General features: G+C 32.9%; 2 protein-coding genes across 5 annotated transcripts; both read left to right on the plus strand.

Moving 5' to 3' along the window:
• Positions 1 to 1,080: 1,080 nt before the first annotated feature.
• On the plus strand, positions 1,081 to 25,151 carry MED17 (mediator complex subunit 17). Its single transcript, XM_088232275.1, has 11 exons — positions 1,081 to 1,328; positions 1,417 to 1,687; positions 9,883 to 10,164; positions 13,706 to 13,856; positions 16,037 to 16,260; positions 18,118 to 18,334; positions 19,163 to 19,299; positions 20,588 to 20,673; positions 20,762 to 20,894; positions 23,261 to 23,402; positions 24,897 to 25,151. The coding sequence occupies exons 1-11, from the start codon at positions 1,240 to 1,242 to the stop codon at positions 25,115 to 25,117; spliced, it is 1,953 nt and encodes a 650-aa protein (XP_088088401.1). The 5' UTR covers positions 1,081 to 1,239; the 3' UTR covers positions 25,118 to 25,151.
• LOC148277865 (uncharacterized) lies at positions 1,799 to 7,793 on the plus strand. Of its 4 annotated transcripts, XM_088232276.1 has the most exons (6): positions 1,800 to 2,264; positions 2,738 to 2,800; positions 3,009 to 3,098; positions 3,650 to 3,724; positions 4,845 to 5,011; positions 7,269 to 7,793. In XM_088232276.1, the coding sequence occupies exons 1-6, from the start codon at positions 2,021 to 2,023 to the stop codon at positions 7,281 to 7,283; spliced, it is 654 nt and encodes a 217-aa protein (XP_088088402.1). In that variant the 5' UTR covers positions 1,800 to 2,020; the 3' UTR covers positions 7,284 to 7,793. The 4 variants fall into 4 exon arrangements, 1 of the variants encoding a protein (XP_088088402.1); XR_015823350.1 differs by lacking the exon at positions 2,738 to 2,800 and having other exon boundaries at positions 1,799 to 2,264; XR_015823349.1 differs by lacking the exons at positions 2,738 to 2,800; positions 7,269 to 7,793 and having other exon boundaries at positions 1,799 to 2,264; positions 4,845 to 5,920.
• Positions 25,152 to 26,167: the final 1,016 nt, after the last annotated feature.

Genomic DNA, 26,167 nt, shown 5'->3' on the forward strand with positions numbered 1-26,167 from the left:
ATTTTACTTGTGGATTTTTATTTCCTGGCTATCCATATCAAAGAAGTGTTGGGAAAGGGAAGAAATTTCTGCTGTGGACCTTTATAGGAACTTTTTCGCATGTTTAATGAAGAGAAAACTTTAGAAAACTCATTCAAGAGAAGCCGGACTATTGATAAACATCAGTAGGCCGTCCGTTTCACTTGAAGAGATCATGGCATTTTGTGTCCTGTTTTCATATTATGTATTTTTATTTTTTCCTGTACTATCCTATCATGAAAGATACTACCTCTTGTGTAAAGTCATTGTGAATTACTACTAAATGGATGCGCCTTAGATCCTCACCAATGCTTTTGCGTCGTACCTCCGGGTTATGTCTTTCGACGCTGAAAAGGAGGCAATGAATCAACAAGTGAGAAACATCTTGAGGGGTTTCGTCATCTCATAGACCACATCCCCATAACGGCAACTACACACTCCTCCCGCTCATAGTTTTTGGGTGGACAACAAATCTAGATCCCCCCTTCCTGTCAGCTACATTTGAGTTGATAATGAATCTACTGAAACTTTCTATTTATTTTTCAGAATCTATCAATTTTTGCTTGATTGAGATTATCAACAATAGAAATAAGCTCGACAAATAAGCTGTAAATACATACAAAATGCAAAAAAGAATCGCACCCAAACAGTGTGCGAATGTCACCTTGAGGAAAAATATACAAGCCGGATCTTTTGGATTCTCAATAAACTATTGTTGTCCTGGATTCCTTTAAGATATCTTTGATATTATTTTTTTTACTTCCTATCAATATCATTTTTTTTTTACTTGTTCTCACCTAATAAACCTGTATTTAAAATTTTGTCTAAAAATCTTTTAATTAATGTTAAGTATTAATTTATAAATATATTCTTTATATTTCAATAAATGTGAAATGCTAACAGACTAACGTGTATTATATATTACTAACAAATGTGTAAATAAAACGTTCAAACTAGACCTGGCTAGAACACCCCAGTAGGGAGATGAAAAGGCCACTAAAAAAAGAAAAAGAAGAACAAAAAACAAACAAAAAATAAATAAGATAAATCCTTTTTATCCATGCTTTTTATTGACGTTTATTGTCAACTTCTCGACTCAATAAATTTGGTAACGTTGATTTCTCCTTATACTTTGGGTGAAATGATGTTAAAGAAAGTCGGTATTTGTGTGTAAATATTTACATAATTCGTTTATACATAAGTCGATAATTAACTCGAATCATGGCTTACTCGGTTAATATATCAGTTGAAGCGCCAATCGAAAACCTAATACAAGAAATCAGCTATGATGGACAAGAAATTTATCAAGCGTAAGTTCATGCAGTTGATCCATTTATGTTATTTCTGAATAGAAACATAAATCATTGTTTATAGTTTATTAATTATCTTTTATTTCAGACCCCTGTCTATGTCAGAAAATTTGGCCAAACTAGCTCAAAAGATCGACTTCACTAAAGCATCCCAAGATGAATTTTTAGGGACTGCACTGAGTAAAGATTTATCTGACAATGGTTCAGATACTAAGAGTATTGACGACGATATCAAAGACCCTGGGTTTCAATCTAGTTTGTGGCCCTGGGATTCCGTTCGGAATAAATTAAGAAGCGCTTTGACCGAAGTTTGTGTGCTGGCTGATGTTTTGGCAATAGCTAAGGAAAAGCGCTATATGGTAAGAACAAATTGTAGTATTACGAAATTTCACTGGCAATTTTTCAATTCGTGGAATTGTAACTTTCCACTAGAAATGCATAGGTCACTTAAGGTCGGGCGTTACTTATAAACCAGGCAGTTTTCAGCCAATACAAGACTTTCTAGTCATTCTTCCGATGCCGCACAAGCCACTTGCTAGTAAATCAATACAGTTTGTGGCGCAACTGTCGGCGGCGTGTGCCCAGCCACGCCGTGCCGGCCGGCGTCCTTCTAGACGAACCGCCAATTTATCCGTTTCCATTCGAAATCGCTGTCACACTGCTCTCTGTGTTTTTACACTTTTTTCTTCGAAATGCCGAGTTGTTGCGTACCGAATTGTAATTCTACGAAAAAACTACATCGTTTTCCGAAACGATATCCACATTTATTTAAAGAATGGATCAATCGTGTTCAAAGTCCCAAATTTATGAATTTATCAGATGACGAAATTAATCGACTTTGTTTTGTGTGCATTAAACACTTCAACGCATTCAACTTTAGCCAATACAATGACATCCAGCTTTTATTGTGCTCTGTGCCTACCATTGGATTGCCAGGTAAATTGCATGATATTTCATACATAATTATTTCAAGAATTTGTCTCATGTTGCACGTTTATTTGTCCTGTTTGTCTGCCCTGCAAATTTTTATTGACAATCTTTACAACTCATAGGGAAAGCATACTTTTATTAATCTGGACCCATTTTACAATGAAAGTTATTAGTATTTCTGCAAGAAAAATATATGTACGACTCAGGTTGGCTTTCCACTGTAATTGCACCTTGTTTATCTGTCTTGTGTCTATACAATTGCAAGTCTGCTTTTGGAATGTGGTGTTTGTGATTTGTCTTACAGTTGGTTAATCGGGTTATTATGTATCTACAAAGTTGGCGTAGTGCCTTTTCCTGCAACTTCCGACATTTTTATTTGGTCATTATTTACAAACAATTACCAGGGTGGCATGGTGTGTATACAATTTTAGGGATGTGCTTTTGCAATGTGGTGTTGGTAATTTGTATTATTTTTACAGGGTTTAACAAGTCACCATCCAAAGAAAATAGTTTTCATTATTTACTTGGTGAACAGAGTTCGGGTATGTATTTCTATAATTTTCACATTTCCTTACACCCCTTCTTTCAGACATGTACAATCTCATTTATTATATTGTCGTTATGGTCGTGGCATGGTGTGTTTTCAATTGTATTCGTTCAAGCCTTACTCGATCTTTCAAGGTTTTTCCTGAAGTTCTTGCATTATGTTATCTGGTATGATGTTCATTTTATTTTTATTGTGAATTACAGTAGGCATAGCTGTTACTGAAGAACACCCCTGTGCACTCCCGGAAGGCGTTGCCAGTTGCAGTGGTACGACTTTCATCCAACCTATTTCTGGTTTGTAGTAATATTTTTTTTATTTTTGTAATAAAAATTTACAAACATACATATTTATATATAAGAAAAAGAGAAACATCTTTGTTTCTTTGTTAAAAAGAAAAAAATAATAAACAATACATATAAATTCAGGAGAGTTCAGCGTGTGTAAGAGTTAATGGGAGATTTACATCTTGGTTTGCGATCTCAAAAGGCGTGAAACAGGGATGTGTAATGTCACTATGGTTGTTTAATCTTTACATTTTTCTATTAATTTTATACATTTTCTGCAAATTGAGAAATGCCGTTTTTGTGATCGACCAAGACTACATCGTCTGAGCGTGGGCCGTTCCTTTTTTAATTATTAAAAAGTTTATAGCACATATATATCGTATGACATGACCATGAAAGTGACCCTCTCAGTTGAAACAAATTTCTGACCCATAATTTTCTCCAGCAAATCGGCATATTAAAGCTGTTTGTGTTTTCAAAGAACTTAAAATGTATACATACAGTTACTTGTCCGACTCATTGACACATTGTCACATATTACTAATTAATAATGTTTTTAGATATCAACGCTGATGACATATCAGGCCCACTGCATATTTCTGGTCCGAGTGCACCTCAGCAGAGTACACCAAAAAGTTAGTATCAAATGACATGTATTCAATAATGCATTTTCTCTTGGTTCTTGGACAGAGAGATTTCGTTCTACATAATATCCACAGATACTTTGTTTCTATCATGTTCATGCAGTTTATGAATAATGCTAACGGATGTTTCCATGAAAATGCGACATAAATTTTTCGTCATTAAAACTTCATGAGGTGTTAAAAAACATTAAGTGGTTAAGACGCTTGAATTACGCACGGAAGGTTCCGGGTTCGATTCCCGGAGAGAACACAAAATTATAATATGATTTTTCTGTAATTGATCACTGTAATGGGCCCTCTTGTCCTGCTGTGGTGCAATTTTTATATTATTTATTATCGGGAATCAAAAAAATTACCTAATTGAATTATTGTTTTTATGAAATTTTTCCTTAATCGTTGTTCAATGTACAGTGATATACAGAATACAGATGCATTAGTGTGCAATTTGTACAATCTTTGGGAGTCGTCGTCTTCACAATATATATAATGTTATCCTGAGTTCCTATCTGACCTCTCCAAAATCAGCGTCCCATTCCCTATTACTATTTAAACTCTTTTGTTCCCACCCAATAATAATATATTAAAAAATTTATGTAAATATGTAGCTATAAATGGTATTAAGTTGTAAATAAGTTTTATATTATGTAAAATGTATGTAATATTAAATACTAACATGCTAACTTGTATGTATAGTACTAACACATGTGTAAATATTTAAATAAGTTAATCTCAAACTTGACACTGGCTAGAACACCTCAGTTAGGAGTGAAAAAAGCCAATAAAAAACTAAAGAAGATATACAGAATAAATATTTTTTTACATTATATAGATAAAACACATTGAAAAAGACTCAATTATGACGTTAGTATCCGTTGAATTACCCTAATACTACTCAAATTTATTAAAGATATAAAATACAATGAACTTCAACCAAGAACTTTCATTAACAAACTGCTAGTATTTCTGCTAGAACCAACTGCTAGTATTTCTTTTTGCTTATTTCCAAACAGCATCCCTTTACATTTTATCATTCTTTGCAATAATAGTTAGGCATTCATTATATTATGATGTTGGGACCCTTAATGCATCATTATGAAATATTATATTACAGGACGAAAATATGACCACATCTTGAAGGATGTAAATGAAACCCAATCTCAAAATTTAACACCCAGGAAAAGGAAGCTTTACAAGAAATGTTTGCAGTTTAAAAAGGCTAGAAGAAACATGGAGATGAAGATTAGAAAGATGGAACTCAAATTAAACAAAGAGCGCCATGTATCCTTTAAAAATAAATTAAATAAAATCACATACCGTTTTTTTAAGTCTCAATTGAGGCTTCAGAAACGGACAAAACAGGGCCGTAGATATACAACTAACGATAAGGTTTTTGCATTGTCATTAATGAAGCAGGGCTATAAAAGTTATAAATATATTTCAAGCATATTTTCCTTACCATCCAGAAAAACATTGATGACAATGCTAAATAAAATCCCATTTAATCCTGGTACCAATTTGCATATAAACATTTGGAAGAGGTCGCCCAAAATCTTTCTGCTAAAGCTCGAATATGCTCTTTGATGTTTGACGAGATGTCAATTAGTCAGAATTTAATGTACAAAAAACATAAAGATTTTATTGAGGGATTCCAAGACTTGGGTGAAGGAAAACGTACTCCAGCTTTTGCTGATCACGTTTGTGTTTTTATGCTACAGGGTTTATATAATAAATGGAAACAACCATTAGCATTTGTTTTTACAGGAGGACCCATTAAATCTTCAGATTTGGTTGTTATCTTAAAATCAATAATCTCAAATATCTTTCGTAGCAATTTGGAATTAGTTTCAATAATTTGTGACCAAGGTAGCTCAAATGTTGGTGCAATAAATATCCTGAAACAGGAAACCCGTGAATTGTACCTTCGGGGTGGTACTGAATGTAGAGTTCACGGGTTTGAAATTGAAGGCCATGAAATTGTACAAATGTTTGATGTGCCACATCTTTTGAAGGGATTTAGAAATAATATGCTAGTAAAAGATGTACATTTTGTTCAAAATTCTGTATCAAAAATAGCAAAGTGGTCCCATATTGTACAATCATACACATACGATCAAGCAAGAGGGGAAGACTTTTTCCAAATGCACAAATTAACCGATAGTCATATTTTCCCCGACAAACTAAGAAAAATGAAGGTCAAGGTTGCTGCTCAGGTATTCAGCAGGACAGTAGGAACTACCATGAAATCTTTGGCAGATACTGTGGATGATATTGACAATGGGGCATCACAGACTGCTGATCTTATCTTATTTATAAATAAACTTTTCGACAGTTTAAATGGCAGTTCTCTCAATGCTAATAGTATTATTTGTAAATACCGTTGTGGAGTCAGATTAACATCTCCCCACTGGAAATTTTGGCAGGAAGCTATTTCCATCTTAAAATCAGTAAAATTTGTAGATTCCAAAAACCAAAAAATATCAGTACCACCTACAGTGCGTAACTGGATTACAACTTTGGAAGCAATATCATATTTGAGTAATAAATTACTTACATGTTATAAATTTACTTTTGTGCTTCCACGTAACCTTAACCAAGACCCCATTGAAAACTTTTTTGGCATGGTAAGAAGTCAGGGTGCACGTAACATAAACCCCTCTAGTTCAAATTTTATAGATGCTTTTAAGTCGCTTCTCATATCAAACTTATCTCATACTCACTCCATTGGAGCAAATTGTGAAAATGATGACGGTGAAATTTTAGATTCATTAAAACTTTTTTTAACATCGGACATCGAAGTACAGGAACAATTTCATGTTGATGATCACTCCTTACCAACAAGTTCTTCAAGACAGAAAAGTAGTCAATATGTTGCGGTTTGTAAATATATAGCTGGTTATGTGGCAAAACGGGCTTTATCTAAATTTGGATCTTGTTGTGAATGTAGACTGGATCTTAAATCTGAAACACAGTTACCGGGGCATAGTTTAATAACTTCTAGGGCATGTGGTCCAAATACTTTAATCCACCCAACAATCAAAATCTATAAAGTTTTTAATACCATTGTCAATCACTGCAAAAATAATTTACCGACTATTTGCCATAAGTTTCATGTTATGTCGAGTTTGAAGGAAATAGTACTATCTAAATTAAATTCAGCATGTTTATCTTGTCCAGCACATAGAGGCCACCTTTTTGATTTTATTGTTAACTTAGTATTGCAATTATATATTTTTTCTTGGTTTAAACAAATTAACTTTCTATTAACTGGGCGAAAAAAATTAGAGTCTTGCATTGTTGATCCTCTCAAATTACAAGCTAGAAAGTGTTATAATAAAAGACTTAAGAATAAGAAGCGCAGACAATAGAGTAGATACATGCATACCCTTTTCTTCTTACCTACCATATTAGCACTTCATTTCATTACTTAATAAGCTTATAAGTGCTTCCTTCCTGCTTTATTCCTAAGCAGCAGCCTAGAAATGTCAATGTGAAATAAAATAAATTATCCACCATTAATAATGTTCTTTTGTTTCAGAATGGTGATTGTTGATGCCATGGATCTTAATGTGCAGGAAGAAAATATTTTTCATCCAGGAATAGAAGGGATCCAATACTGATCACAATGCTGCACAATTTTTAAATAATACTCAATTGTTATTTTTGATAATCCAATATTAGCATATTAGCACTTCATTTTATTCTTTAGTAACCTTATAAATGCTTCCTTCCTGTTTTATTCCTAAGCAGCAGCCTAGAAATGTCAATGTGAAATAAAATAAATTATCCACCATTAATAATATTCTTTTGTTTCAGAATGGTGATTGCTGATGCCATGTCTCTTAATCTTCACGAAGAAAATATTTTTCATCCAGGAATAGCAGGGATCCAATGCTGATCACAATGCTGCACAATTTTGTTATTTTTGATAATCCAATATACTAACCACACATGTATATAATATTATTTTACGAGTGTCAGTTTTCTTTCTCGATTCTTTCTGACGCATCTAATAGAATCGAGGGATTTATTTTAACAGTAAAATAAAACTATTAAAAATGTTTTTTTAAATTTTTATTTATGTATTCCTATTCCATAATAAATTTAATGTGCAATATCAATATAAAATTGTTTTTTTAAATACAGGACAGAAAAATTAAATTGCGTGCTAATACTTGTATTTAATTAAGCAATTTTGTATTGATATTGTACAATAAATATCAATATACGATGCAACGTAGTGATTTGAATTTACGCGCCATCGTCAAAGCTTCTTGTATGCCACACTAGAGAACGCTGCGATCGACGCCCAAAGTGCTTAGATATAGTACCATAGTTTCCTATCTAAAGATATCTGTAATCTGTGTTATAAACCTGGGCACTTTGATACATGACAGATGGCAGTAGGCATAACCATAGAAAAACATAACAGTTGAACTCGCATGCATCTTATTCAGAAATAAAGCAATGTGAATGTAGCTATGGTTGAAATACATGTCATGTCAATGATTCTAATAATAATAAATAATATAATTTGGCCATTCGGATCTTTAGCACATCTAGGTTTAATTACTATTAGCGATATTACGTTATTATTTGTATTTTGACACGGGTCGATTACAATTTTTCAAAGGCGAAAACTTTGACATTTAATTTCTAGATCGTAATTAAAGACGTAACTAATCTTATATTTTTAGAACAAAATAATTATTTACCGTGATATTTAATCGAAAATGATTTCCAAAATGTGTACAGTGCCGAAAAAATATTTTTAATAATCATAACCATCTTTTACAGTTCCAATTGAATAGAATCCGTTATTTGGTTTGTTAAATAAAATTATCACTTTTGAAATTCGTACATAAGTGTGATTGGTCACCATAGAATTAAATATTTATATGTTGGTCACTTTGTTTTCCAAATGTCAGTTTGACCACTACAACACTAGTTAACATTTCCAATAGACAAAAAACTTAATAATGACCATAAATTGTGCAGAGTAATTCAATAATAAAACCACGTTCCGTATTTTCATATTTTACTATTTGTTGATATTTTATATTTATTTTTTAATACGTTTCAAAGATTAGATGAAATCGACGATTTATAACCAATTTATTAATTTTATTCAAAAGATTTTATTTAAGAACTATTTTAATAGGTTGGGTTAGAATATGGAGCGCTGTATTTTTTTTTATTTGTTGCGCATCAGAAAAAGCACAATAAAATGACGATATTTTTGTTGATTTATGTGAGAAGCCGCTTCTCAGGAAATGACTTTGTGACGTAACTAAATTTATTTATAAGAAATTCATGGCGTAGCCGAAATATTGTAATAAAAACGAGGATGTTTTTGCTAAGTGACGTTAGCAGGCGCTACTCGGGGGCGACTTTGCGACGTTAAGAAATTCATGGCGTAGCCGAAATATTGTAATAAAAACGAGGATGTTTTTGCTAAGTGACGTTAGCAGGCGCTACTCAGGGGCAACTTTGTCACGTGATGAAATTGTTTTATAAGAAATTCATGGCGAAGCCGAGATGAGTGGTGTTTCGAAATATATCAGTGTAGGTAGCCGCCTAGTTATAATATATTTTTTGCACATGTATAAATCTTATTTTTGTATATGTATACTTATAATTTTAATATGTTTATGTATGGTTCTTATTTTAATATGTTTATGTATTAATCGCTATTTATTTTTCCCCCAATATTTCTCGTTCGATTAATAGTTTGGGGAGGTCCTCCGACAACCTATAAGTTTTTTATATTCAAAGAGTGAAGAGATAAAACGCAAAAATAAGTATAAAAGTAAAATAATTCTGCCTAATGTGTCTCACCCACTTCAACAAAGGTTTCAGCTATTTTATTTTGCAAAAGTCAACCGATAGAACAATTGAAGAAATGTGGGTGTTCAAACAGGTATCAGAGGGGATATGGAAGGAGGTAATGAAAAATACACCACAAAGCCCAGACTAATTAAGGAAAAATCCAAGAAAGAATTTTTTCTATTGTGTATCGCCCTCTAAAATAATATATTATGTCCTCCATCTCTGTTATATGTCAATCTTGTTCCCTATGAGGTGGAATCCAGTCTTTTTTGTATTTGAACATTGGGATATACTCGGAATATTGACAAATTTATTTTCCGTAGGTTTTAGATCCAGTCCCACAAGAACCAGTAGAGTCTCGCCCAATGGTCCAAGTTTATGGACGAAAAAAAGCTCTCGCTAGTGCTGCCAGTACACTATTAGCCGGTGTTGAGAGACTCAGAACTAATGAGAGTATGCGCAATACCAGAAACGCGCCTGACTTCCATATTGACTTACTAAGACTGAGACAAAACTGGCGACTTAAAAAAGTATCCAATTCTATTATTGGAGATTTGAGTTACAGAACTGCCGGATCTAAATTCAGCCAAACTGGAGTATTTGAGGTTAATTTTATCTTTTATATGTAAATGCAGAAATTACATATTTTTTTATACACATTTATATTATACTTTATTAAAAATACATCACAGTAATTATTCGCAGCCCCCTTATAGAGAAGCCCTTTCATCTATTGCATAGAGCAAAAGCATTGTAAATGTTTTGTTTGGTTTTTGATTTAACAACAAACATGTGAGAACAAGCAGGCTGTGAATCATTACTCTGAGAAAAATATTCATAGTACCATTTAGTTATACATTTCAATAATAATAATCATTCATATCTTTCACCGTTTTTTCCATGCCTTAAAGGCTTTTTAAAAAAAATAATAAATTAAGATTTAAAGAAATAGATAAGAATTTATTTACAGGAAATAAAGTATTGAAATATAAATACAATGAAAAGAACAGTATAAAAATAATTACAATATAGAACAAAAATATCATTGCATACAAAATTACTATGATGTATAATAAATGGACACGTTATTCAAAACCTTTATCTAAAATATAGTAAATATTGTGTTGCCCTCCATAATAAAAAAAAAACCTAGCAAACCACGATATACATGCAATCATCCACGTAAGAAAAAACATATTTCCTTACTTTATGTTTATTTCTCTGTAACTCATTACCGTAGAAACTACACTAACTGGCAGCTGTCAAAATTTAGAAAAATGTGCTTAAAAATATAACTTATTCCATTAATTAGAGTGTGATTACGAATGAGACGATGTATCTTTTTTGTTTTTCAAAGTTGCTGTGCAATTAAAGCGTTTTTTCATCGCACATGACAGTATATTTCTGCATAGCATCACATCTGATTGGAGAATGAAAACACGGAAGGCAATTACCCACAAATTAAAATGCCACTTTCTTCCCGCTAGTAATGTGTCTGTTTAATATACGTCATTGCCAAATTACCATTATGTTTTATGTTGTCCCGAGTATCTCTAACATTTCATATATTATATTTTCAGCTCCACAGCTCATTATTGTTGATGTTTCAAGTAATTTACATAATGAAGTCAATATTTTTTTCTAAATATTTCAATTTTAGGGCCATTTTTGATAAGTTGTAAATAATTCAATATTAGAAAATGGGAATCAAGTCGGGGTAGAGTTGGGTATTACCCTCGAATCTCTGATCTGTCCGCAACTCACCCATAAATAATTATATGTCTTAATTTATTGCAACAAAAAGGGAAAATATTTTCAACAGATGGGGGAAATGTGGATGTTTAAGTATAGGCAGAATGATGAATGTTACGCAGTGTATAAAATGGCCACTTAAACCCGGGTCATAAGCCTCGTAAATGCCTAGACTTCCATATTTCCTTCTCAAATATATTTTCCCTTTCTGGTGCAATATATTTAGATCTTAATAACCCCCTCGGAAGTAAAATTCCAGCCTGTCTACAAACGTTTTGACATACATCATACTCAAATCATTATTAATTATAATGTAATGTATTATTATATAGACAATTCAATATAAATATGGCACGTGTTTAATGTATTGTGAAAGCTTTGACATAAACCTTGGATCATGAAAATATTAACGTACTTATATCGTCGCCACTCAGGCAGAAGTCAATAACCCTAAAAAGTATGTTTTTAGTTGAATATGCCATTTAAGGAAAAAGTCAGTGACTGGAATTTTGATGAATAAGTATTTGAATATGATTAATATGTATTTATAAATGTAATAATGTTTAAAGTATCAATGATGTGTATAAACTTAAAATATATGTATATGTATGTATAAAATATAATATAAATATGTATGTGCGAATATGTATGTATATATGTGTGTGAATGTATGGTTATGAATGCATTACAAGTGCCCCGACTCAACACGGATTTTCTAGCGCATCGGAGCAAGTTCACAGACATGGGTCGTTCCTGATTGTGTCGCTATAAACTGTGTCTCTGTCCTTAACAAATGTATGTTTAATGTAATTAATAAATAAAATAAATAAATAACACTCGCAAATGCCTCCCCAATACTATGCGATTTCGCCTAACCAAAATTTGCATTTCGCTGTCCTATTTTCCGCAACCTAAAACTGAACCGATTGGATTGTTTTTTTTTTAAGAAAAGGTATCAGAATGAATGGATACAGAAAGTGCAAGACAGGGATGTATAGGGGAAGCTTATATTCAGCAATGGACAGGAATAGCTGTGTGATAATGATGATGGTCAGAATGAAAGTTCCTGTGTCAGTACCTTTTTTTTTTATTTTAAAATAATATTTTTGTACTGTATGTCCGAAGACGGCAGATAAAACTGGGCGCTTTTTTGTTTTTTTTTTATGGTTCTAGCTCTTTTGAGAAACAATTTATCAAAAAGGTAAAACAATAGAGACACGCCTGTGGTAAATATCTATAGTGTGCAAAAATATCACTGCTCTAGTGCTATAATCCAGGGAGAAAATACTGAAAAGTCAGACTGCCTTTTCTCTCAAAGTGTAAACTTACATTCTTAGGGCGGCAAAAGTCACCAACGTAACTCAGTTAGAAAAAAGTTGCGCTAATCGGAATTATTTGTTTTTCACTATGTGACTTTCAATACAATCTCAACAAACATAAATCACTAAAGGCAGATAGAGTTGAGTGACAGTTTAGGCAGATTTTTATAATTTTTTAATATGACAGTTTTCTTCTTAAAAACGTGTTCTTGTGTTTATAAACAAAAAATACATGATAAAACACATTTTTAATCATAATATTATTTTACCTATTTGTAAAATATTTTTTTCCTTTCACTAACTCTTTTGGCTTGCATTGTCCAGATTGTAAACAAGCAAGTCAGTAAACCAAATTTTAGCCACCTTACCACTTACCTTCTACTTTCCACAACTAGCACTTACCTTTCACAAACCTTCTAGCAGTGCGAGTGGTGAGTTTTTAGAATGGTAAGCTTCTGATAAAATGTCCATAGCGGCACATTAAAAAAACAAGTTTATTTTATATTTGACAAATAATCCATAACTAATGGCACTAGCGGATAATAGTTTCAGTTTAAATATTTTTCAATGTAATACGAATATTTGATTAACAAAAAAATGCAAAAAAAAAACATAATTGGTTAAAACTGGAACCCGTAAAGACTCGAACCCCCACACTAGTCAATAAAAAGCAACGATTCATCCTCACGGCTATTTCATGTACTAACCCGACCGTCGAAAAAGTTATTTATAAAACTGCATTATTCTTTAGCGTACCGATGCATCTTTGTTTTATGACTTTTATAACTTGTCTTAAAATAAAACACTTTTTCTTAGTGAATAAGATAAAAACTAAATTATTTAAAAGTGTTCCTTACCGAGTACGATAGTTCACTAAACAAAATATAAATTACATTTTTAGAATCATTGTTTCATTGATTTTTGCACCTATATTTAAAATAATTTAAATATATAAAGACTGTTGAGTTAATGCATCCTGTCAGTATAGCCTCGATATTTAACTTTTCGGTTTCTTCCCTCACATTTTTTAAAATGCACGAGTGGTGCTTTATTATTTTACTCTAAACGTCCATAGGTCAGTAAAGCACCGGAGGATTCCCTTCCGAGCTGTGTAACTCCGGGAAACAATGTGAATCTCCCCCAACCCCCTCCGCCCTCAGCATTGCGAGTCACAGTTCCCGCTGAACTTCAGGGGGTTGCCTTTATCTCAGTTCTGTGCCAAAAAGGTAAGTGCATCCTAACCGTCACCAATACTATATTACTATGACAAGGTTGGTTTTATTTAGAAAACTAACATTTTCACAATATTAAATAGATACTTTTAAAAACATCGCTTATATAGACAACTCTCACACTATATTGTGTACTAGTCGTAAAATAAATACATGTTTTTTAAAGACCTTTTTTTTATAGTCTTTATTCACGAAAATTCTCATATGTCAATACAATATAATTTTACATAATTTTTTATTTTTTTTAGAAAATAAATATTAACGTTTTTATAATTTACCCAAATATTTCAATTTTGGTGGCCATTTTCAATGAGTTGTAAATAATAAAATGTAAAATATGAAACAGTATTCATCCTGATAAACTATAAACTAATAGTTTGTCATCGGGTGCTCATACAGTAGTTATATACAGAAAAAAAATGGAGGGATTAGAAAAACACATAAAATGTTCTTAAATATTCAATATTTATTGAATGCTCTTATCTATACAACATTTTTTCTAATAGAATAGGTACTTTTGTTTAGTATAAAATAGTATAGTTGTCAGTTATCAATTCGAATATGCCAATTTATTTATTTATACATACTAGGGTCGTTTGATGGAAAGCTAGTCTAAATAAGAGAATGCACAATTTTGGTTGTTTTTATCATTTAATTTTCAACATAGTCTTATTTTAAGGCAATACACTTTTCAAGACGACCAACCTCTATATCCCTTCCTAAAAGTAATTTTGCATGAGATCTTCCAAATAGTGTAAAGTTTCTGTCGTCACTTCATAATTTGTTGCAAAATGACATCCTCCAAGCCATTCTTTTTAGGTTTGCGAACAGGAAGAAGTCGCAAGGGGCTAGACCTGGTGAATACGGTGGGTGGTCGATCAATTTGTAGCCCAATTAGCTGAATTTTGCCTCCACGGCGGCCGATCGGTGAGCGGGTGCATTGTCATGATGGAAGAAGATTAATTTGCAAGCCAAACCAGGATGTTTTTTCTTCAATTTGGCTTCCAAACGGTCCAATACTGCTGCGTAGTAATCTCCTTTATTGTTTTATCCTTTCGCAAGCAATCAGTAAGAATAATGCCTTTCGCATCCCAAAAAACAGTCGCCATCACCTTACCCGCTGATTGGGTTGTTTTTGCCTTCTTCGGTGGGTCTTCGCCGTGTTTTCTCCTCTGCTTGGACTGTTCCTTCGACCTACATTTCATCAACAGTGATGTATCGACGAAATAAATCAGTTTTATCTTCGCACAAAACCTCTTCGAATCCATCACACGTGTGCGTTTTTTATCTATACTAAGCAAATGCGGCACCCATCGCCCAGATAGCTTTTTCATATCCAAATGTTTGTGTATGGTGACGTGTACACGCTCAGCTGATATGTTTGGAGCCTCTGCTAGCTCACAGATTTGGATTGGATGGCTAGCCATAATCATATGGATTTTATTGACGATTTCTGGTGTAGTAATGATATTTGAGAGACCTAGATGGTCATCATCAAAAGCATTCATACCACCACGAACAAATTTAGCTTTCCAAAACTTAAATGTTGCTAGCGGTGAGGATAAGTGTCAAGAACAGGGTGAATTGTGCACTTAAATCAACCTTGGCAAATAAATTTATAATAATAATATAAAGAATTGGAAAAAGTAGGCTGAATGCTGTCAAAATGCGATCTCTCAGGCAAATGTGCGCTATAATTGGGAGCGATAGATCCACAAATGTTGAGGTCCGTATGTTATGTAAGACCGAGACAAGCATTATTGTCAAAAGTAAGAAAAGAGTACTGCGTTGGTTCGGACACGTAAAGCGAAAGAATAGCTAAAAGGATTTACTATCTGAATGTTCACGGATGCAGAAAACGAGGAAGACCGAGATAGGCATGGCATGACCAAATTCTACAAATACATTGAAGATGGACTAGTCAAAAGTCAGAATAGATGCCGGACGTGCATAGATATATGTATGTAGAGGAAGCAAAGTCTATATGCAAAGACAGATTTAAGTGGCATTTCATCCTTTCTGCCCACTCCTATGGAGAGAACTGATGGTTTGTCGTTTGTTTTGAGAATATTAATAAGCGAGACCACACATCGTCCTCTTCGTGGTGATTGATATTTCTTCACCTACTTTTTAAAATGTATACAAAATTTCACGATAGTTTTCTTTCCTTTCAGACCAAGAGGAACTAATAACAATGCAGGTGTCCAGCAGCGCTCTGGGTGTGGGGCCCGCTGCGGGGCCCGGAGCCGTGGGGACAGAGCTACACTGGCAACAGCGGCTAGAGGCAGCCCAGAACGTGTTATTCTGCAAAGAGCTCTTCGGCCGTCTCGCCTCTGAAGCTGTTCAGCTCAACTCTCCTGTCCCCCATATGGTAGTCGGCAATCAAATTATGGCAACGGTTAGTCTTATTCAAATATATTATAAATGTTAAAAACCCTTTTTTTTTCTTTTTTTGGGCATAAGACTTTTTGTTTTATTTAAACACTGTTTTTTTTTTATTTGTATTTTTTTAAACATACACAGTTTTGAAAATTAGAATAATTACGAGTTTCCTATATGAACAATATACCTCCATGAAAAATTTCAACGCTGATCAGTTATGGTTTACCCTTTCATTATTATTCTCAAAGCACCCTCTTAATTTCCATCAACTGTTAATAGACTATCAAACTAAGTAAAAAAAAAAATAATTTTATGTATCGTATTCACATTGCGGTGATTTTTTAAAAAGTTTTGTAATTTTGAAATTTCTCCGCCCATAATGTCATTAGTTCTCATCGGTGAGTTGTCCTAACATTTGAAAGTAGAACCCCATAGCTGCCAAAATTTACTAAACGTTAAAAAAATGGCTTCCCGAAAACTGAAAATCTATTACAACACATGTCAACGATATCATTGATTGACAAGAACTTACATTGCTTTTTTTAATATTTCCATTATTTTTTCATACATTCTCGAGAAACTTGGCTGTACAATTAAATGGTCTAATTTTACGTGTGTAAGAAAACATTTTTTGTATCCGATTTCCCGTAGCACTGAACTTTCTCATTCCTCTTCTCTAACTCACATAGTGTCCATGCGGCTCGACTGTGCCATCATCTCCCATCCACTATCAAATACGTTTTTATAGTAATCTCTGTTAAAATCACGTCTGAATAAGCACCTTCTTCCTTATTCTGTCATTTCCTCTCTCTTTATTCTTATTTCTTATAGAATATTCGTCATCATCATCATCATCATTCCCTTTCCGCAACTAATGGTGCATAGGACACTGCATTGGTACACCTATCGCAGCGTATCTTGATCATTTTTGTTACATGAAGGTAAGATGATCAGTCTTACGATTCAGGTACCACCAGTCCAGGGACTATGAAATATTCTAGTGTAAAAACACCCTTTTAAATAAATATTTCGTATCAACCATGTCGGGAATCGAACCCGAGACCTCTTGCATGGCAGGCTAACGCGCTGACCATTACACCACGAGGCCGACAACAATACTAGTACTTATTTTTAATTATTTATATACGAATATTGCTATTTTTGTTTTTGTATATATTTAGTTTTATTTTTTCTCAAATATGTTTCGAAACTTAAATTATATATAAAATCCTTTTTTATTTTTTGGTTGGAAAAAATTGCCATTTGGCAGTAAGTCGCTAATGTATAATATACTCGTATATTACGTAAAAGAAGTTAAATAAATAAAAAATAAAAAAACAATCATACGAAAAACGTAACATAGAGTTTAAAAAAAAATAAACAAACCATTTTCTCCGTAAGGGTAGGCAGAGAGGATAGAACGCCACATCACTCTATCTTTGCATACAGGAGAGTAATTACAAATTCAAAATATTTTTAATCAAATATAAACTACACATGCTCCTTGTGAAAAATTATGTATGGTATGGAGTGTCTTAATGTACAGCTGCGAGATATGGTGCCTATCTGAAAGAGACTTTCGATATATAGTCATATAGAAGAATTATGGGAATTTTTGGAGAGACCCCATCACAAATGATGAGGTTCTTAGTAGAATCGTAAGAAGGCACCTGCTTATGAGCATTTCCGAAAGATGTGCTAGATGGATTAGTCACAAAACCTTGACAAAGGAATAGTCATGTTATGAAACATCAAATTTATTTTAGTGATTTTACACAAAGTAAATACTTAATTATATTATTTTACATGGAGAAAAATCACAAAGTTAATGCTTCAAATATTAATTTTAAATCAAAATGTCATTAAATTGTAGGTACTTCCGGGAATCCAGCTGATTATTGGTCTGTGTCACTCGGCCGCGCAGGTGGCGGGGGCAGGCGAGCGCCCCCAGCCCAAGTCCGACCACGACCATGTACTGGAGCACTCCCTGCACCAACTGCTGAGGGCCGCGCACCATGCAAACACGCACCACCCCTTCCCCCACCCGGCCAGCGGGCCGCTGGGCCCCTCCAAACGCCGCTGTCTGGCAGGTCACTATTACTCAATTGAATATGAGACCACCATAATGTGGCTAACAAATCCATAATATGGTGAAAAATTCCATAATGTGATGAGCAATCGCCATAATTTGTAATGTAATGCATTTATTTAGATAGTCGTACAAAATATAAATTTAAACAACTAGTTATACCTTAACTAATAAAAAATATATATTCAAAAATGATTTCAAAAACAAAACATCTCTATCCAGCCACTTTCTGACACTATCTACCTATATAGATGTTTGTTTTTAACAAAAACTATCGCTACCCCACGAAACGATGCGATAGACCCAGCATCCCTGATCTCTTTTGTCAACTCGTTAACTCATTCACCGCCGTGCTCACATACGTCTTTGAGCGCCTATGACAGCACTACTACGCGGTTCTCACAACATATGCGAGTAATTTACTATCAAAATAGTTCGTAGCTTAAGTATGAATCAAGTATGCAGTCTATTATATTCATGGTCAATGACAAAATTATTGTTTAAATTAATAAATAAAATGAGTAAATTTTCAATGTGGGGAAAAGGTTAAACATCTTAAGTCGTTTATGGTACAGATTGTTCCGAGTTGTCCCGGATTCTTGTTTTTGGATGTCTGGAATATTCACCACCCCCTCGTGGGATAGCAATGAATTTCGTTATTACGCTGAACATTACTGAACATGTATTTATTTTGGTGAGCAATCACCATAATATGGCGAACAACTCTATAACACTAACTCTGCATACATTTTTTTGTTTTTGACCTAATGAATAATCAAAACTGTGTAATATGTACTCGGGTTTATGAAATATAATTGTCTTGTTTTAGGTCCTATGGCTTCAGATCGTTATGAACTTTTGGACATGAGTAAACAGCAAACATTACTAGAACAAATTATACAGCAAGCTCAACATTTCTTTATGCGAAGAAGAACTGAATATGTTTTGGATACTATTGCAAAGGAGGTAATAAATTATTGTTGTTTTTGTTATTTATATGTAAATTAAATTTGCATCATATCTTTGTTTAGATTGATCGATTTATAAACGAAGGCTAGAATTTTCCCAAAAAATATATGCATACTGTAAATTATATTTATTACAAAAGGAAAATATCAATTTCTTTTTACAATTTCAAAGTAATAAGGGTCTAAGAATTACTGTAGAGTAAAAAATGATTTTTACTACTTATTAGTAGAGTAAAAAATATTTTTTAATTTATATTTATGAAATCCCAAAAATGGTCATTGCCACGCCTCTAATACGTCACTATTCAAATTTTGACCTTTGCTTGTAACTGTTAAAATTTTTATAGAACATCGTCACGAATCTTGATGTCACAATTTTATCAATGCCAAACAGGTCGCGTTTTTCTAGGGACATAGTTTTTATAATTTCTTTTTTTAATTTATGTACTAAAACATATCTCCACAATATCCAATATTGATTTTGAAAATACAATTAAGTTTTTTTAATCCATTTCATATATTTTAATCGGTATTTGTAGTATGTGATATTTCCCTATTGAAACATAGCTTTACACATAAGTATTATAAAACCATTTTATCACGAAATAAGCTTTATAAACTCTACTATAGAAGATTTTATGTTAAGATCTGTGCAGTATGCAAGGGTGAGACAAGCATTATTGACAAAATTAAGTCAAAATATCCAGACAGCGAAAGAATGGCTAGAAAAATTACAATGCAAATATTGATGAATGGATGGAAAAACAAAACCAAAAAAGGCATATATTGAAGATGGAGATTAAAAAAAATAGAATAATTGGCATGCATGTATGAGAAGATCAGCGCTCTTCAAGTGATTTTCACATAAATGGGCTATATGTTTTCCTAAATAAATTGTAAAAGGTTATTACAGTATTTAATAAAACTCTCTATTCTTGTAACACGGTTTAATACAATTTAGAGTGACAAAAAATCTTAGCAGACTAATAAATTACAACGATCTCTCAATCGTGGCGTCTATTGGGACAAGATGGCGGCTCGCAGGGCCACTCCAGCGGTTGGGTATAATTAGAGTTGCCGTCTCATCGGGGTTACCATAGTCAAATAATAAAATGCAGAGGAAGCAAGATCTGCAAAGACAAAGTGGTGTGGCATTCTATTCTCTCTGCTACGGGATAATGGCATATGTTACGATTTGTTTTTGTTTAGTATATCAAAATTGAATTTTATGACATTTTGTAATTAATTTTAATGTTAAATAATTATTCATTTTAATTCATTTCCAGGTCAAAGACCCTCTAATAGTTTCACATTGGAATGCACTAAATAGTCCTACACAGTCCTGTGTAAAAATTAACATCATGACTCATGGGTATGTTATATTAATTTGACTTGACATTTTGAAAAATTGTTTCTTATTTTAATGGGATATTTAAACCTACATATTTTGTTTATTGTAGTTATGATGCCGTGTGCCGCACCTCATTAGTGGTACATGTAGCGGAAAAAACTCTCAAGTGTATTTGCAGAGACGGGAGAGTTATGCATATGTCATACGAACCACAAGAATTGAGAGATCTTATTTACTGCCAGGTAAAACTATGTACTTTCCTATTATTTAAACTCCTTAATTATCGACACTAATGCCCGTATCCAGGGACAAAACGCAAGGTGTGGAATCAAAATCGTAATCTCATATGCAGAAAATAACTTGAAGGTGAGGACATTAGAATGTGCTTTCCTCACCTCAAGTTTTGTTTCTGAATACGGGCATAAAAATAAAATATGTACGTCTAAAAAGCACGATTATCTCCAACCCCACACACAAAACACATTTAAAATGTTTCAACAATGCAAAATGTTTGTTTGTCTAGATATGTATAGTTAGTGTAAATATTAGTTTGCATACTACCATGTCATATAAACCAACACAAGAAACAAATATTTAATGGATAAGATAAATAGATTTATTTATCTTTTAAGAGCAACTTTCATTTTTATGCCCCAATGTCCAGAGTTTGTAGATTAGTGAATTCGTCACACAACTTGGAATTCTTTAGGATAGATCTTCTGGCTTTTCGTAGATATCTTCACTACTAAAACTGTGCGGGATAAAGATGGGTTGGCATGATTTAGCTCGAAGTCTTATGCATTTATGAATACATTGTATACCATTATTTTATTGCCCTCGTTTGTCTTTGCTACATAGTTTTTTGTTATTTTTGTTCACTTTCTTGTACATATGTTTCTTCACATAACTGTTGTAATTGGCTCAGGCCCTATATATAATAAATAAATAGAGAATAACAGACTATCTTGCCATTTTCACTCAACGGGGAAATTAATAGCTGAGATCTGCGCTCCAACAGCCGAGCGGTTGTGTCGGGTTGTGGTCCCGTGGCTAGTGTTGCGGACTCACGGGCCGGAGGTCCGAGATTCACACCCCACTCTACCCCAACTTGATTTCCATTTTCTAATAGTGAGTTATTTACAACTCGTTGAAAATGGTCACCAAAATTGAAATATTAGGGTAAATTATAAGAACGCTAATATTTCTTTTTTTTTTTAAAAAAAGCTAACCCCGGGAGAATTTTACATGATCAACAGATCAATAAATATGAATGTTCATACATGGTCACTTAACAAGTTATAAGCCATGTAAATGTCTAGACTTCCATATCGACTTTTCAAAAAAACTCCCATCAAGCAGGATCTGGAGGTTTTCCATGTAACTTTTTCAAAATTCAAACATTTGCTGAATGAGGTCTGGAGGTTTTAAGTTTTGATCTCCGTTTACTTTTCATATTTTGTGTTCTATTCTTCATATACTTACTGTATATTTTTACAAATACTATTGTTCTTTTTTTTATTTTTTATTTATTTACAATTTTTTTTTAGTTACATTATAAATTTTATATTGTCTAGTCATTTTATGTCTCGTCTAGTCTAGTTAGTTCAGTCATCATGTGCTTTTTCAGATTGATTTTAAATTTGTCTCCAGTAAAAGTTTTCAAGTAGTAAGGTAAGTCATTGTAGTGTTTAAGTCCATTATGTAGTATTTTTGACTGTCCTGTGTTTGTCTTTGCTTTTTCAATATGATAGTGTTGTTGTTGTCTGGTGTTATATTTGTGTATGTCAGCATTTTTGGCCAATATTATGTCGTCATCTTGTATGTTTCGCAGTGTTATTTTGTGCACAATTTTTAAGTTCTCAATTTTAGTAAAGTAGTTTATGTCAAACTGGTGTTTTTTTGTACAGTTCAGTCGTAGAGGTCAGGTAGGGTAGGTTGTAAGTTAGTTTAAGAATTTTATTTTGTTGTCTTTGTATTCTTGTTATGTCTGTCTTGTTTCCTGTTCCCCAGAAGGCGATCATGTAACTCAATTTACTTTTGACATAGGCTTCGTACATCATAATTTTTTCCTTTCTTGGTATAAAATCTTTAATTTTGTAGAAGAGGCTATGTAGTGATGCCATTACTTTAGTGAGTCCGTCTATGTGTTTTGTCCATTTTAATTGTCTGTCCATTGTGAGTCCTAGGTAAGTCACATGTTCTAGTTACTATGTTCTAGTACAGTTAAGAGTTTCGTTGTTTTTTTTTTTTTTTTTTTTTTTTTTTTTTATTTATTTTTTCAAAAAATATTTACAAAAAAATTCTTAATTAAAGTCCTGCTGAGTTGCATACATACAACTCGTCAGCAGGTTCTTATAAATTACATTAATTATATTTATTACGTGACCTTAATAAAACTTAATTACTTTGTAAATATAATTAAAAATTTAAATACCGATCTTGACAAAAGTCATTCTAATTACACTGAGTCTAAAAATAAACAAACACAAGTTTCATTACAGTAAAGGCAAAAAGTTTTATGCTTTTTATTTCATCTCATTGATTTCAAATCCCTTAGTGGTAGTGCGGATCAATCACACTAATACACAAATTAAAAACATATTTGTAGATATATCAACACCAGATGGTCGCTGTTCAAGCAGTGGGAAGATGCATGGGATGGCAGTTCTTAGGTGGGAGTGCTCATCTCGGATCTGGTCCTGTAGAACCGCTCGGAAATGCCTCTTCCTGCTTACTTGCCTCGCCAAACGGTAATCTTTACAGTTATTACCCAATTATTTTAGTTTACATGCTCGTATATGCCTATACGGTTTTATATAAAGAAAAAGGTATGACATTATAATAATTAAAAAGATACAGAAATTATTATTTTTTAAACAACATAGCTGGTAAATACTGCAATACCACGTAACTATCAATTGAACTTTTTTAGCAGAGAATCCTAAAAACTGTTTTTTAACAATATTTGGTTAATTAAAATACCACTGGAGTATCAGAAAAACTAGTAGCTTACCGTGGGCTCTGCAGAAGTAAGAAATTATTTGTTTTTTTTAATTTTAAAACATTCAAAATTTCTAAAGTAATTTTTGATATGCCAATATGTCATCTTGCTCATACCAATCATTTTGGTTTCGGATGTGACAGGGTTAATCATACACGCTGTATATTATTTACTGTATTCAAATTCAGTACAATTTAATTTGCTTGATAGTGATGTGAACAATTTTAACACTTAATCAATTATTGCAACCTATCAAAATAATTTATTGTTATTTAAATCTTTGTTTTATTAAAAACAATTTGATGTACATGTCACCGACAAATAGTTCAATCAGCCACTCCACTGAGCAGCTAGACTGTTCATTAAATGCCAGCATTCAACTGAATTACTAGGCTGTTTGATTATAGCAACCTATCAAAATTATGTTATTTAAATCCTTGTTTTATTAAAAACAAATCAATGTAAATGCCGCCGACAAATAGTTAAATCAGCCACTCCACTGAGCGGCTAGGCTGTTCATTGAATACCGGCATTCAGCTGAATGGCTAGGCTGTTCGTTGAATGCCGGCATTCAACTGAATGGCTTAGCTGTTTGTTGAATGAATGTTTAACGAAAGGGTTGAATATCGCTTGACCTATTTTATTTTTGTACAACAATAATAATTAAAGTTTATATTTGAAGCACTAACTTTGTGGTTATTCATTATAATAAAATAAATAGAACAACTTTGTTTTCAACCACTAATTTATTTTATTACAGTAACAATTCTTTATTTTTTGTTATGTGAAGTTAGGTTGTGTTAGGATAGATTGGGAATAATAAAAACATTTTTTTATTTATTTAATTTAATAAGTTATGTAAAAAAAACCTTCTTATCTATCTCTCCTAACCTAACACTGTGGCTTTTGGTTCGGCCATTTTCAAAGGGCTACCTTGCAACCAGCCAACATGTTGAACGATGGGTTATCTTAGTTCATTCAACGAACAGCCTAGCCATTCGGTTGAATACCATTATTAATGAACGGCCTAGCCTCTCTGTTGAGTAGCTGATTGAACTATTTGGTGGCGACATAAGCACAACACTGATGTTATTTTGCTTTACTTATTCAAGTTATCTATATTTTCCCACGAAAAGTCCTCTTATTGAACTAATATCATAACGTCGTGGATTGAATTTGGCAGTGAGTACATCCTCAAGAGGAACTGTCACATGAATTATTATAATGAAATGAAATTCCACAGGTGATAGAATGATATCAGTTCGTTGCGAGCCTACAAGCGGAATCCAAGTATCCATAGCACAATCTCCCAGGAAAGACTTCTTTGCAGGACAGCTAGTACAAGAGAGAAAGTGGGAACATCTCGGTGGATCTTTCAAAGAAGTTCGATTCGACAAAATGGAGGGAAAGAACTTCTTAAATAAAATGGAATTGCTCATGGCTAGTTTAAGTAGTTCCTTGTAAACAATTTTCCAAAATAAATGTTTTAGTGCACTGTTTATGACTAAATTAATAAATTATCTTACTAAGAAATTTATTAAAAGACAATCTTAATTGATTTAGCAATATTTTGTATTTTACCTTTTGAAGTAATTATTATTAATTTATAAAATAAGTCAAATATACACAATTTTGAAATAGTAAGTCCTAAAAAAACTTTTTTTTATTATACCTTAAAAACCATTTATTTAGTAACACAGGGCCATTGCACATACATAAGAAAAATATTATGTAGGGCAAGACCCCCAGTTTTAGCCACTACTTGCAACTTTGGAAGCCCATAAAATAGACATTGAAAACCAATAATTTGCCTATCCCTGAACTATTTAGAAAAATGAAAAAAAAATCTGGTTTATTTATTTATTAAAAATGTACAATAGAGCACAACTGCCTATTACAATGTACATATGAGTAGGTATTTACAAAAAACTGCACAATAGATCATTAAGGTCCAACATGTAGTCCATAAAAACTATAATAAATAAAGACAACTAAATCACTAATACACATTACGATACATGGGGGAAGAGTCTAAAATTGGTAATCCCAGCATGGAAAAGATCCACCTCTCTCAGTAGGTCGTTCAACAGACCAATCATCCTCTTCACAGATATCATCAGCGATAAATTGGTCCCGCGTTCAGGAAGAACAAAAAATGGTCTGTGTTGCCTAGCTCTTCCCTAGCCCAGTTGCTCGGTCCATATAATACTATGCACTCCAAAATGTTGGGATTATAAATGAACCCATTCAGAAGTTTAAAGGCCACCATAAGCAAGGCAATTTTTATTTATTTATTAGTTTATACATACATTGTTACAAAAATGGCACAAAAAAACACTCTGGAAAATTCTGCTTATACTAGGAGTAGGCTCAGTATATGAAGGGTCGGCAAGCCAGAAATATTAGTATGCCTAATGTTGCAATCGGTTCCTATATGGGCAAATGCCTGTTCTAAGAAACCGATTTGTTGCGGCAAATATGGTTTTCGAATATGTTTCCTATAAATAAAAATAA

Source organism: Micrasema longulum, unplaced genomic scaffold, assembly GCF_059751315.1.
Source record: "Micrasema longulum isolate JH-2025_06_02 unplaced genomic scaffold, ASM5975131v1 h1tg000965l, whole genome shotgun sequence".
NCBI lineage: Eukaryota > Metazoa > Arthropoda > Insecta > Trichoptera > Brachycentridae > Micrasema > Micrasema longulum.